Below are 15,759 nucleotides of genomic sequence, written 5' to 3'. Positions count from 1 at the left end.
ATCTGTTCAACATAATTTAGGAAATACATATATATAAAAAGAAATTCACAGGAGAGCGAATAATTTTGACTTCAATCTTGTAGTATGTATAGTGAGAGAGAGAGAGAGGGAGAGAGAGCAATATATTGAACACCTCAGTCCGGATTTCAACAATGTATAAATACAGATATCTCTATATTCATGTCAGACTTATAAATCTTTGCTAAAAATTATATTTATTGAAGCTTGTTGATTCTTCTAACACATTGTATTTTTTTTCCTACAACTCATGTGTTGTTTTTACTCAGAACCGAAGTTCAATATTCATTGTGCTGATGGTAATTAAAATATGTTATTTTAATGCTACTCATACTATTGCGACTTCCTGATGCCTCCTTAAGTCGCTAGAGAGACAGTGAGGGTCCTTTGCATTTGTAACACGCTGGTGGCTGACAGACACACTGAGCCCATGTTGAAGCAAAACGTTATATAAACTTACAACATGACAAACAATACAGCAATATGTGGGTTGAATACCTGTTGTGTATGGAGCTGATTATTGCGTTGTAGTGATATATGGTTGTTGCGTGTGCTGTAGCGGTCAACAAAAATTATGGCTACCCCACTATTATGCTCTCCTCCTAACACCTGTGTGATTGTGCACGCGCTTTATTTGCGCTAGCAGGTGCCAGGTATGCCCACGTGACCAAAACATCAAACATCACGGTGAAACCCAAAACTAATCAGTATACAAATAAGCACTATAATTAAATGAAAAGTAATATGGCTCCTATACATACCGTATTGAAAAATATGGTTAATGTGAATAAATCCCTTCCAAATGCACACACTTCCGCACCTCGTCTTACTATAAATCATATCTACATGGGTAAATTAAGAAGTTAATGGAGTTGGAAGAAAGCTAAACTATTTGACTCTTAAGCTTGTAAATTTTCCTTCTGCTTAGAGGTTACCACAGCGGAATGAACCGCCAATTGTTCCAGAATATGTTTTACGCAGTGGATGCCCTTCCAACCGCAATCTACACTCTCACATTTACACACACACTCATACACTACGGACAAAATTCACCTATTTGCATGTGTTAGGACTGTGGGGGAAACCAGAGCACCCGGAAGAAACCCACACCAACACGGGGAGAACATGCAAACTCCACACAGAAATCTGACAGTTTTTAATTCACTAACTTCTGTGTTAGGCTGCTTTGACACAATCTTCATTGTCAAAGTGCCATAGAAATAAAATACACAACAGTTGAATTGAACCACCAGCTGGCCCAGTCGGGACTCGAACCAGCAACCTTGCTCCACCCATAAACAATGTTACAGCACTCATCGTTTTCTTTCAACTGCTTTTCAACAATCAACAGTTTATTATCATTTCATTTGTTTTGGGAAGTCATGTTTTTCCCAGGATTTTTTCCTTCTTCACCCTGAATTTTAACGTCTGTCTTTTTTTGTTTGTTTTTGTTTTAAATAAATGCTTGAAAATAGAGATGCTTACATTCATTTATTTATTCATTCTCTTGTCGGCTTAGTCCCTTGATTAATTCGGGGTTGCCACAGTGGAATGACCCGCCAACTTATCTAGTACATTTTTACGCAGCGGATGCTCTTCCAGCTGCAACCCATCCCTGTGGGAACATCCACACACACTCATTCACACTCAAACACTACAGACAATTTAGCCTATCCAATTCACCTGTACCACATGTGTTTGGACTGTGGGGGAAACCGGAGCACCCGGAGGAAACCCATGCAGGGAGAACATGCAAACTCCGCACAGAAACGCCAACTGAGCCAGCCGAGGCTCGAACCAGCGACCTTCTTGCTGTGAGGCGACAGCACTACCTACTGCACCACTACCTCGCCTTGAACAAAACAGATTTATTAAACAGATCTATTTATTAAAATTTTATTTTAGTCGTTGACCACCTTTATACTGCAAAAAAATGACAAACTACAACATTTTAACAAAATTGTATATATTTTTGGTTTCTCTTGAATTTTGCTCTTTTTTTTTTTTTTAAATTAATAAATATTTTCCAAACATTTATCCTCCTGAGACCCCGCCCATTGACTTGTGTCCTCTGTAGTGGACATTGCGTTTTCATAAATGGTCTTTGAATTTTTTGAGCTACTCTGTCAAGTCCTGTTGTACTGTTCAGAGGACATCCTGGGCTTGCTAGTGATGTGTCATTTGTTTGGCTGGCATGCAACCACTTCTTACACTGCATCCAAAATGGCCGACATACAAAAAAACCCATTTTATGGGAAGAAGTGTGTAAAATTGAGCTTTTTAAATGTTTTTCTATTATTATTAGATGTATATTTGTTTATTAAAGTGTCAGGAACAATGCATTTAGCTTTTGAAGCTGTTAACTTGATTGTGTTTTAAAATATCACCCTATTTTAAATGTCCACTTTAGTGGACAGCAGGACCGTCTTAATGTGATTAATGACTGCATGTTGTAGGAGGCAGAACTGAAGCAGAGAGGATTCTTTATAAGATAGTTGAGGGAGACTCTGATTTACAGACAATTAAAGAACGACAATCAGTTTTAAATCGCTTTCATGTTAAATTTGTTTTGGATTAACATCACTTCTTTTTTGTTTTGTTTTGGAGTTCGGCTCTCTTTCAGACTAAACTGTTTTAGGAATTTCAATGCAAAAGGAAAAAATGGCTTTTGTTTGTTATATTAATATTGGATTAATATCCCTTTACAACCATATCCTGTGCAGTTTTGTTGTCTAAGTGGCGGTCGTTTCGAGCTAAAGTGGTCCTGTGGTCCACTACAGTGGACATGCTGTAAAATTAAAAATAAAAACAAAAATGTAAAAACTTGTAGAATTCTTTTTTACCCAAAAGGATGTAGGAAATCACAGAAAAAAACAACAACAACAAAAATTTATTTGGGTCTCAGGAGGATAAATTTGGGCTACTAATTTGGTAACCATTATTGTAAGTGGTTTTCTTGGATAATCTCCAGATTTGGCTTCAGTACTGAGTAAACTGATATGCACAAATATAATATTACATTCTGAGCACTGATATATCAGGAACACATTTAGGCAATTCATCTCTGTATATTATTTCAGGAGTCTCTTAATTCTTAGTTATTTAGAGACAGTCATATCAAACAAATTCAGACAATAATAAATACCACAAGTGGGAAAACAGAATAAAATGTGATCATATAAAAATAATACACGAGAATGCCATTAAGTGACATTATAAGGATTAATTTAAATATATATATATATCTGTATTATTTCAGGAGTCCTTTTAAGGTTTCTTAAGTTTAAAGTAAGATCTTGAGATTTTAGCAATAAGTTTATTTACATTTTAAATAAGAAATCTATTTGTGAATAAAACATGTACGATATAAAATTGAAGTGTGTTTAAGATGTTAACATTTAGTCAGTATCATCATATAAATGTTAAAATGTGTAGGGTTGTCCAAACTCAGTCCTGGAGGGTCGGTGTCCTGCAGATTTTAGCTACAACTTGCCTCAACACACTTGTAAGGATGTTTCTAGAAAGCTTATAAGAAGTTGATTAGCTAGCCCAGGTGTGTCTGATTGGGGTTAGAACTAAACTTTGCAGGACACCGGCCCTTCAGGACTTTGGATATGCTTGATTTTAAGGAAAGTACAGCGCTGGCCGAAATTTTTTATTTTTATTTTTTTATTAACAAACTGAAACATTTACATTACGTTACATGCCAGGGATCAAAACAGAAATGTATATTTTAAACAGATTTACAGTTTTTACTAGTGGTGGGCAAAGCGAGGCTTCGTGAGACTGTGTCGAAGCTTCGAAACGTTTCGAAACCCCACTATACAGTGACACCTAGTGGTCATTTTAATTTGTATTGCACTGAAACAGCTTCAGCAAAAAACAGTTGAGCAAATTGAGGTATGAAACCCCACTTTGTAGCCTGGAACCTACAAGTGGTTTAGTCGAGCAGTTAGCGTTCGTGACCATCATGCAGGGATAGCGGGTTCAAATCCAAGTAGATACAATTATGTTTGTAATTCTATAATAGCAGTTGGTAATGCTTTGTTCGTGTGTTGTTTTGTTTCAACATTGCTCTGACATCCTAATAAACACCTTGTAAATAAATTTGTATTGTATTGGTCATAAAACAGGGTTGTTGCTAGATCAGATAAAGTTGTGGCCAGAAGTTAACAATAATTATTTATATTATTAATTAAATTTCCCATTGTATTTTATTAAGGTCTATCCAAAACCGAAACTCATCACTGTACTGTAAAAATATTAATTATTGTTTTACAGTGTTACAAAAATAATGCTAAATTGATGGTGTATCCACAGCTGTATCCTATCTAGACTACACCACAAAACAGTAACATGATTAAAATACATAAAATCATGATTTTGGAGTATTTGTACAAGTCGGGATTCAAACCCAAAATCAATTTGAAACACACATACAACGTGCACACGCACGGTCCACTGGGCCATACGACATAGTTACGTTAATTTGACCATGTTAGTCAAATGCAGATTCTCCAGGTCTCGAAATGCTTCTGAAATGATCGATGCTTTGAATCACTTTAGTCACGTGACCAGGTGTTTCGAAACACTTTAGTCACGTGACCTGGGTGTTTCGGATCATGCTTCGGTGCAGTGTTTCGAAACACTTGCGCTTCGGGATCTCGACACTGTCGAAACGTCAGTTTCACATCAGCCATCCCTAGTTTTTACAGCTTTTATGTTAGTACATTCGGAAATCAAAGACATATAAAGATTTAGATCTTCAAGAAAAATCTGAAAGAAAGGTTTATGCTTACAAAATTTACACTTGTGTATAAAATATTTGGCCAAAAATATAATAAGATTAAATAAATAAAAAGCATCTGGATGTTCATTTTGATGATTATATCCTAAAATAACATTTTCACATTTTAACATAACATCAGGAATTATACCACTAAATATACCTAATACATTTTTCCAAAAAATGTTGGTATATTTACAATTCCAAAAAAGATGAGACAGATCTTCAGTTTGGTGATCACAGAAGGAGCAATTTACATCAAAAATAAACTTTTGTAAAAAAAAAACTTTGCAGGGTAGCACCTATGTATTATTTTATAAGACACTTCTCGGATTTTATTATACATTAGAAATTTCTGAGGTAAAGTCCATACTCTTTTCCAGTTAATATTGCCTATATGTCTGTTCCAATAATAGATAGCATTAGGACAAGAGATTATCTCACGCTGAAATAGAGAGCGGATATTTTTGTTATTTGGCTTTGTGGTAAATAGTAATTTACCAAGAGCTGTTTTAAGCACATTTAATTGTGGCACAACATGGGGAGACTGATTGTCCCATCCCTTCATAAGCATAATAATCCCAGAAGGGATTGCTCCAAATACAAAAGCAAATTCTTTAGCTGTAAATGGGTATTTATAATAGACCAAAAATTCTTCATATTTAAAAGGCACTCCTCTGTTATTAAATAACTGTCTAACATAAATTATATTATTTTTTGCCCAATTATCAAAGTAAATAGATTCATTTTTGTACAGTAAATCTTTTTTGTGTCAAATTATATAATTATGCGGGGAAAAGTTGTGCTTCAAAGACCATGATAACAGACATTTTCTCAGGATTATAATTACATTTAGAGAAAAATAAATTTGGTATAAAATTCCACAAAGAGGCTGGGTTTTTAAGATGCTGATTAATCCAATTAATTTTGAAAGTATAATTAAGATTAGCAAAACTGATAAAATTAAGACTGCCATTTTCATAATTATTCAAAACTACAGACAGGGGCGAACTGGGACTAAAAATCAGCCCTGGCACTGTAGCCACACCAGCCCACATTACCACACCGACACAGCCCCACCCAAGGACACGCACATTCACTACTTATATTGGTGTACAGATGGTAAAATTATACAAGCAGTACATTATTTAAGAGATATTTAAACATTTAAATGTATGTGACTGGAACAAAAGCAACCCATTTATATATGCAATCATGTCATTAATTTTCTTTTCGGCTTAGTCCCTTTATTAATCTGGGAATCAGCAACTTATCCAGCATATGTTTTACACAGCGGATGCCCTCAAAGCTGCAACCCATTATACTGGGTTACCCAATTCACAATTGGCCTACCCAATTAAAAAGGAAACCAAGAAGGAAATCCACGCGAACATGCAAACTCCACACAGAAACACCAACTGACCCAGATGAGGCTCAAACCAGCGACTTTCTTGCTCTGAGGCGACAGCACTACCTACTGCGCCATCACACTGACCCTTTTCGAGACTAGTTTAGTAAATTTTATGTATTTTGCAATGTCTGACTTGACCGCCTTTCCCTTTTTTTGCACACTGTTTGTTTGACATTCTTGCCAGATTTTAATTACATCTGAGTAGCCCTCAGATTGGGTCGGCCCATCTCGAAACCAGCTGGTTGTTGCCAATTGGGCCAATGCTTAACATTTACTATTATTCTTACTATTATCACCATCATCATCATAATATTCACATCTCGCACAAGATAAAAGCTGCCTACATTTAAAAAAACTATATGAAAAAACAAATAAATAAAATAGGTGACCGGCCTACATTTAAAAAATGGCCTGGCCCTTCTGGCATTTGCCAGATGGCCAGTCCGCCCCTGACTTCAGATTTTCTAATATAATAGGTGCGTTCGACTTCATGCAGCGCTGCACAGATCGATCGAAATCTGTCTTAAAGCGGTGCATTCTGGTTAGAAATCTTGTCCGGATTGATGCTGCGCCGACGCCACGTGACTGTCACATGTGGCATTAAAGTATCGCGACAGCGCTCCGAGATCAGACGGCTGATTCAGACCATGCAGCTTCTGAAGAGCGACTGCAGGAGCTTTGATGACGACACCGATATTACACGATTGGCCGAGTTTACCACATGACAACAAACACGTGTATTTCGGGTTTATAATTGGACAAATTCCGATTCAAAAGTTTCAAAACAAACAATTCACTTTTCACACCCTCTCTATCCTGTACACATCTTGCTTATTAAAAGAACACAAATATTTTACTGCAGTAATCATCTTTTGTTAAATAATCTGGCTATAAAGGTTAGCTTGTTTGCACAGGTTTATTTTTTAACTTTTTTATACAGACTATTTACTGCATTTATCTCCATGAATGATTTAAATGATATATTTTAGTGTATATTTTAGTGAATAACCTAAATAAGTCTTACAGACTTGTAATAAAATAATAATCATCATTGATCCTGCCACCCTAAAGCTCTCTTAACAAATTAAAGTAAAGAACTATTTTATTAAATAATTATAAAATGGTTTTATTATTATAATATAAATATATATTTTATTTCCTGTCTAGCAGTTTAAAGGCTTCCTGCTCGTTCTGGGAAACTTCTACATCGCTCACTTATTTTACCATTTGTTCTTTTAAACACAATCTTTTTGGATTAAAATGTTTTTTTGAAAATTCATTTATTATCCAAAATAATGTCATTTATTAAGACCTAATCAAAACACCTTGTTTTGCTTTTTACATTGGAAATTTTTATATCTATAAATGTACATATATGTAAACCCATTTTTAGCATATTCAAACAAGAAGTATTAGCCTAAAGGTTGATGTTTAACTCCTAGAATTTATGCTTATTGCTTTGTATTTAATAGACCTGTTTGTTTTTATGTTTATATTAACCTCTCATTTCCTCTTATTTCTCTCATGCATTTGTTATATATTTTATTCATAATTCTCTCTTATTGTTTAAAAAGGAACTACAGTTTGTGGAGACTGTATTCTGTCTTATTTGTAAATGTTTTGTTGTTATAAATAAAAATAACAAAAAAATAAATATGATGACGCCATGTGATCGGTCATCATGACTGCAGCAACTTTGAGTCCCGAAGTGTCCAGCTGTCCGTCTTGACGGCTCCGTTTTCAACTCCGCCCCCGCCTGCGCTCGGCTAATCTCGTTGATCACCGGCTGCAGCTGAGCTTCATGTCGAACGCACCTACAGTTTGCGCTGGCCGAATTTATTTCCGCGATCTGAAGGGTTAACACGTAATCCATGACGTCACTCTCCAGAAGGCATCGCTCCGGTGGCGCATCATCACTTCAGCCGGTCCAATTTCACATTTAAAAGGTTTGGGTGTTATTAACATGATTTATTAATATATCACAGACTTTACAGTATGTTTAAATATTCAAGCGAACAGCAAGAGTTTTGAGCGGAGACAATAATAAACGGCGAATGTTTGGTTTGTTTACCTCATCAGCTGTGTGTCCGCTAACTCCTGCTAACCGCAGCAATTTAAAGACACAATTAAATATTGAACTCTTTTGCGATTTATTTAACTTAGGTCATCTATAAGATTATATAACGTTATTTTAATACACTATGTATTAAATCAATGTATTTCAGCTATACATCATGTAAATGTTAGCTGTTTAGGTCAGACATGTAGCGCCTAGCATTGCAGCATCCTTGCGTTATACATGATATTAATACTAAATGCTTCTCTGCTAACTGTTATTCCCAGTTTCCATCAGGCCTTGAGCTCATATTGAAGTGTCCATTAGAGCCGCAGCCCTGCATTTCACAACACAAGACGAGTCTTTCACCATGAACTCCGACATGGATGGTGAGACCGACATGGGTGGATTCGTCTTTATCTTTATAGTACATTTCGTTTTTATTATATCACGTAAAGTAAACAAGCATGCACTGTAGAGAATTTCTCTAGAAGATATAACAGGATTTTATTTATTTAAATTATCACAAATGCATTATGTTTATTTTATACTTTTAAAGTATTGTGTTATATATTCAGAATAAGTATTTTGTTTAAATTTGAACGTGGATATTCTGATTCTGAATATTCAGGGTTCAACGCTAAGGATTTTTTTTTACTGGCCCGATCGGACCAGTGGTTCAGATTTTTACTTGCCCTGCCAATATTGTCACTGGCCCCACCAAAAAAAGTTAATAGCCATTTCTAAGCCACAAATTAAAAAAATGTCAAAATGTTTGTAAATCTAGAATTTAAATATTTAAAAATTGTTAATAAAGTGTTTTGCAAACAAAATAGCAAAATGTGCAGGTATTTTTTTGCAAAACCAAAAGATGACTGACCTGCCAAACTAACGGCAAACTGTACAAAACATCACCACATTTTTTTAGTCGTGGTGTACCCTCGTAAATGTCTGCTTCCACACTGAAAAAACTGTTGCATGCAGAACTGTTGCAAACAGTTTGTTTGTGTTGAATTTAAACAAACAAATTAAGTTTAGTAATGTTTAACTTAATTTGTTTGTTTAAATTCAGCCCAAAAAAAATGTTTACAATCTCTTAACGTAAAGAAATTGAGTAAATCCAAGGAATCATCTTTGAATAATTTTTTTCAGTGACGCTAGAGACAAATGTTTTCCTTTAGCATCATTACTTATTGTCCTTATTGTTGAGCCCTGATATTGTGTCATTATTTCACTCATACTTTGATTTTTTTTTTTCATTTGCACTTTGCTTGGATTTAAAATGCTTATATAAAAAAACTTTATTATTGCAATAACCTTTTAATAATAAATAACGTTTATACCGAATTAAATGTACAAAAATATAAAATGCACAAAAGTTTTTTTAAGTACAAAATATGAGCATTTAGTACAAATGCATGTTGTACACAGACAATACAAATTGCAATTTAAAAATAAAAACTAATCAATAAAAACTACAGTATTTCTATGGTTTCAAAAACCAAATGTACCAAATAATTTCAAAATTTTTAAAAAACATGATTGTTATTAATATATTATAACAATATAACCACAATATTCTATTTTCCAGTTGTGTTATTTATTTTTCCCAATAACTGCTTGTTAGATAAAAAAAAACAAAATCCAATGATAATAGTTTTAAGTTTATCTTCCAGGTGACATAGAAAATCAAGTGGAGTTGGAGGAGAAGACCAGACTCATAAACCAGGTCCTCGAGTTGCAAAATACTCTCGAGGGTGAGAAACCAACACCACCGTTTTCACCACCATAAAATAACATCTGCATTTGAAGCTTTTCATTCTTAAACTACTTTATGTATTTTATTTCATGCCTTGATAGGGAAGTCAAACCATAGTTGCGTCCGTTTCACTATGTTAGCAAAGCTGTGACTGTTGAATGCAGGAAGTTTCACTTTCATGTTTACCAGTTTATCATCATCCGGGTATTTTATAAGCGTGCTTATTGTTTTAGAATTTTTGGTGTAAATGCACTACTTACAGAACAAAATAGTGTAGAATAGTGCTTAATAGGGCTGCACAATATATCATATCATGAATCATATCGGTGGGAGGTGCAATAAATTAGCTTAATTTTATCAAGCATTTGTGTGCTGCATGCATACAGTAGGTTGTTTATCCAAATCTTATACTAACGCTGAGAGACAAGTGAGGAAAATGACAACAGCCAATACCAATCAGCATATCTACTTATGTTTTCAAACACTTGTGGTATCCTGAAGTCTAAATGTTAGCACCTTGACAATGTTTTTATTTAATTAGCTTAGAGAAATATATACAGTTGACGTCAGAATTATTAGCCCTATTTAATTATTAGACAGCTTGTTTATTTTTTCCCCAATTTCTGTTTAACAGAGAGCAGATTTTTTCAACACATTTCTAAACATAAAAGTTTTAATAACTCATTTCTAATAATGGATTTATTTTACCTTTACCATCATGACTGTAAATAATATTTTACTAGATATTATTCAAGACACTTCTAGACAGCTTAAAGTGACTTTAAAGGCGTAAAGGTTAATTTGTTTAACCATGCAGGTTTGGGGAATTAGGCAAGTTATTGTATAATGATGGTTTGTTCTGTAGACTATCGAAAAAATATAGCTTAAATGGGCTAATAATTTTGTCCCTAAAATGGTGTTTAAAAAATTAAAAGCTGCTTTTATTCTTGCCGAAATAAGACAAATAAGACTTTCTCCATAAGAAAAAATATTATCAGACATACTGTGAAAATGTCCTTTCTCTGTTAAACATCATTTGGGAAATATTTAAAAAAGAAGAAAAAAAAAATCGAAGGTGGCTAATAATATGTTTGCAGATATTTAAGAAACATGTTAAGTGAACATTCTTGTTTATCTGAAAAACCATGTTGAAGTCAGATATTCTGCTTTGTAAATGTCTTTTCCATGCCGGAACGTCTGTCTTTGTTTTGGTTCTTTTAACCCGCCCAATGTCAGTTTAGCCATTGCATTTGCATTATTTCACAGTTCTAAAGTTCAAAATATTCCTTCTTGTTCATCCTCAATCTGGCAACCTGTGCTCGCGTTTGTTTTGATCCATGAATGCAATACCTAGTTCAACCACTGGGTGTCAAACTTGCATACTGCATCTTTAAAACTCCTTTTTTTGATTACTAGTATGCATTAGAGGTCTGCACCAGATTTCTGCGGCGCGGGAATAAATTTCCGAATAAATCGCGGGAGCGGTTGGTAACGGGTTTAATTTGGGACGGGAGCGGGCTGTCCAGCAATATCGAGGATATTGCTATGCGAATGAGAGAGAGAGAGAAAGCTTTCCCAGATAGCAAAATACACTCGGGCCAGTTCCGGCTAGATTCTCGCCTGCCGGAGACTTACCACTCGGCCCGGCTCTGGCTGCCGGACTCACTGCCCGATTCCGGCCTGAATCAATCGGGCCAGATGCGGCGGCCGTAAGCAAGCCATCGCTGCCGCATCCGCGCCGGAATCGGCCCGAGAGTAATGTACGCTGCCGCCCGGAGCTGGCGCGAGCGCGCGACTATATATTTATATACCTTTATATAAAACCTTTTGGTATTACATTGGTACTTGATACATGGTATTACAACCCTTTGAGTTGACATAACAGCAAACGCCTGTGTGTCTGCTTGGTGCTTGTGTGTGTGTGTTAGTGCGCGCGTGTATGAGAGAGAGAGAGAGCTTTGTCTGTGTGTGTGTGCTTGGTGCTGTGTGTGTGTGTTTGGACTGTATAGCTGGGTGATTTTCGGTTTTGTTCTCCCCCGCTCTTTAGCGGGATCGGGCGCGGCGGCCAGAAAACGGGGCGGGTCGGGCAGCGGGACAACAAATTCTTAATATAAGCGGGAGCAGTCGGGTTCGGGCTAATACCTGGTGGGTGCGGGCGGGAGCGGGATTCAAAATTTAGTCCCGCGCAGATCTCTAGTATGCATTAAGCACTTAATTTTGACATATTTAAAGGCAATATTCTCAAAATATAGATTTTTTTTAAACCCTTAGATTCTAGATTTTCAAATAGATGCATCTCTGCCAAATATTGTCTTAAAAACCATACATCAATGGCTTATTTATTACAAAGCTTATTTATTCAGGGTTCAGATTATGTATAAATCTTAATTTAAAAACATTAATGCTTACGATTGGTTTTGTAATCTAGGGTCCCATTAACTATATACATTTTATATAAATAACTGTCTGTTTGTGTTGTTTTGATAGATCTCTCAGCTCGCGTGGATGCAGTAAAAGAAGAAAATCTGAAGCTGAAATCAGAGAATCAGGTTCTGGGGCAGTACATCGAGAACCTGATGTCAGCATCGAGTGTGTTTCAGACCACCGACTCCAAGAGCAAGCGGAAGTAAGAGAGTGTTTCTCTCTCCAGACCCCACAGTAGAACACAACCCTGCAGGTCAACCCTCATTAGCAGACCAGTTAATGCTTATTAAAGGTCTTTGCACACTCAAGTCCCAAATTTTCGTAAGCGTTCAAATCCCCAAATATTCAAAGTTTACCTCATTATGTCTGTGTCTCAGTTTGATATTTTGCAAGTGATAATGGAATTGCATATTAAAACGAAGACTACTGATATCTGTGAACCAATTGATCCTGAACAGAGGCATTTTTTCTATGGTACAGAGACGGAGACGGACACATCCAAACACGCACACACCAAACAGTGCCGACAAACTAGCATATCATAAATCACAGAACATTTCTATTCTATTATATTAGTTTCTTCAAAGCCATTTTGGATTTAGTTTTTTGCTTGTAAGGCGGCCCTGAATTGTCTAAACACCTCTAAAAATGACTTTTCAAATGCAAAAAACTAAAAAAAAAAAAAAGAATTAAATTTTATGATGAACGGCGATGTGTCAATACGATTGACACTACATGATGTCGAATGCAAAATTTATGGATGAAATTTTCAGATAACCTTAAGGCCTTTGCACACTTTTAATGCATTTTTAATGCATGTATATCTGAATAATTTGGCACACACACAAACCTTGAGTTTTAAATCAGAAACATTTAGCTGCAATGCTTTGTTTTATTCTCTCTTCTTCAAAATAGAAAAAAAGAAAGAGGAAATACTGTGTTCACTGGATGGAGAGAGGAAGGATAGTTTACATCCTTATCAAACAGCTGCACTGGATTATCCCGAAATGCAGAGATTATTTGAGGAAATCACACAAGTACAGCTTTCTTTATGGGGATTTCCTACAGACATGATGTTTATACTGTTCAAACCATATACCTGACAAAAGTCTTGTCGTTGATTCCAGTTGTAAGAGCAACAAATAATAACTTGACTTCTAGTTGATCATTTGGAAAAGTGGCAGAAGGTGGATTTTTCCGATGAATCATCTGTTGATCTGCATCCCAATCATCACCAATACTGCAGAAGACCTATTAGAACCCGCATGGACCCAAGATTCTCATAAAAATCAGTCAAGTTTGGTGAAGGAGAAATCATGGTTTGGGGTTACATTCAGTATGGGGGCGTGCGAGAGATCTGCAGAGTGGATGGCAACATCAACAGCCTGAGGTATCAAGACATTAGTGCTGCCCATTACATTACAAACCACAGGAGAGGGCAAATTCTCCAGCAGGATAGCGCTCCTCATACTTCAGCCTCCACATCAAAGCTCCTGAAAGCAAAGAAGGTGCTCCAGGATTGGCCAGCCCTGTCCCCAGACATGAACATTATTGAGCATGTCTGGGGTAAGATGGAGGAGGCGGTGTTGAAGATGAACACAAAGAATCTTGATGAACTCTGGGAGTCCTGCAAGAACGCTTTCTTTGCCATTCCAGATGACTTTATTAATCAGTGATTTGAGTCATGTCAGAGATGTATGGATGCAGTCCTCCAAGCTCATGATGGAGTCAGACACAATATTCATTCTGTCTTTATATTCTATACTGGACATTACTTCTGTTCAGTGATCAGACTTTTGTCTAAGCAAAGTCAAACGTTACTGTCCTAATTAAAAAATTAAAAAGCAAGGCATGATCATATTTTATTCTGGTCAAATAAGCGTAATCTAGTGGTCTTTGCCTTTTATATAAGCCACTTCTGATACCAAACGATCAACCAGAAGTCAAGTTATTATTTGTTTTTCCTTAAACTTCGAAATGCGAAAAGAGTTTTGCCAGATAGTGTATATTCTACACCCCTACCCCCAACACATTCTGCATTTTAACAATTTCAAAATGCTTATTTCTGAGATACTTTCCTTATGGAGACTAGAAAAATGTCCCCACAAGGTCACAATTTACTGGTATTTATTGGGGACATTTGGTACTCAACTTAACACAAGGTACACACACACACACACATACATACATACGCACAATCTTTGTTAGCCATAATATACTCTGTAATGCAAGTGACCACATTTTGGCTTTCGATTGTACGGTGGCTCTGAACTGTCAAAACACCTCTCAAACTCTTTATTCAGATGTGAAAAACGTTTTGTTTTTTTACATGATCCAATTTTGTTTGTAATGACGGACGAAAGTTTGGAGACAGTGTGCAATAACCTTTACACTAAGATACATATTATCCCTGCGCTACTAAAATGGTAAATGTTTACATTAATTTATCAGTATTTATGTCCTTTACATTTCGTTTTTTAACATCTATGTTGCTAAAGTTATTTTCTAAGATGAAGGTAAACTAAGAGTTTGTTTACGTTCAGACCGGTATATGATATTCCTTTTAATTTGTACCTCTTGAAATGGTTTTGTCTTGCTAAAACAAACAATGTAATATGTGTTTTCTATTTTGGGGTACAGTTGTGTGTGCATGACAGTAGCTCTCTCCCACTGAGCTGTTTGTCTGTAATCAGCACTTCAGTTGAGAGGAGAAGAAACGAAAAACATTTCAGGGAACGAATTTAAGACCTTTTTCTTGGTGCTATCAACAGAAGGGAGTTCTCTGGCATGCATCACATCTGTACCTGCATCAGTTTGTTGTGTTGGTGTGTGTAGATTCTTACCATTGTGTGGCATTGCAGATGCCTGTTTTAATTAAAACAAACATGATTTGCTTTGTGAGTGCTTTGAGTCCTTTGTGTAGCTTCTTTAGGTCCCTGTGGTGGTTTGCTTCATCTGGGATTCAATTCTACACTTAATACATATTCGAGTTTGTGGCTCTCTAGAAGAAATGGAGTCCCATATAAAGGGCTTTTTACATGCTTTTACCCCAAAATGAAACAATCCTATTATTCATACACACTCAAGTAGGGCTGCACGATATTGGAAAAATCTGACGTTGTGATATTTTGTTTTCCTGCAATATGAATACCAATTTCACCAGATAGCTTAGGAGGGGGATCATTAATTTAGATTGATTGGGGTGATTTTGTAAGGGTGTGCATTGTGTATAAAAAAATAATAATCAAACTGCAAGCAAGAATAATTACTATACAGCAAAGAAGCAAGTAAAATAAACAGTACTT

At 35.9% G+C, this 15,759-nt stretch overlaps 1 protein-coding gene across 2 annotated transcripts; it reads left to right on the top strand.

Annotated features, from left to right (window-relative positions):
• Positions 1–3,622: 3,622 nt before the first annotated feature.
• On the top strand, positions 3,623–15,348 carry scocb (short coiled-coil protein b). 2 transcript variants are annotated; one of them, NM_001005966.2, is given in 5 exon segments: positions 3,623–3,668; positions 8,051–8,161; positions 8,559–8,660; positions 9,948–10,028; positions 12,518–15,348. In NM_001005966.2, coding segments are annotated over 3 exon segments (243 nt in total). In that variant the 5' UTR covers positions 3,623–3,668; positions 8,051–8,161; positions 8,559–8,641; the 3' UTR covers positions 12,661–15,348.
• Positions 15,349–15,759: the final 411 nt, after the last annotated feature.

This window comes from Danio rerio, chromosome 14, assembly GCF_052040795.2.
Source record: "Danio rerio strain M-AB ecotype USA chromosome 14, GRCz13ab, whole genome shotgun sequence".
In the NCBI taxonomy this organism is placed as follows: Eukaryota; Metazoa; Chordata; class Actinopteri; order Cypriniformes; family Danionidae; genus Danio; species Danio rerio.
The sequence above is the reverse complement of the archived record's forward strand: the minus strand, read 5'-3'. Positions and strand labels throughout refer to the sequence as shown.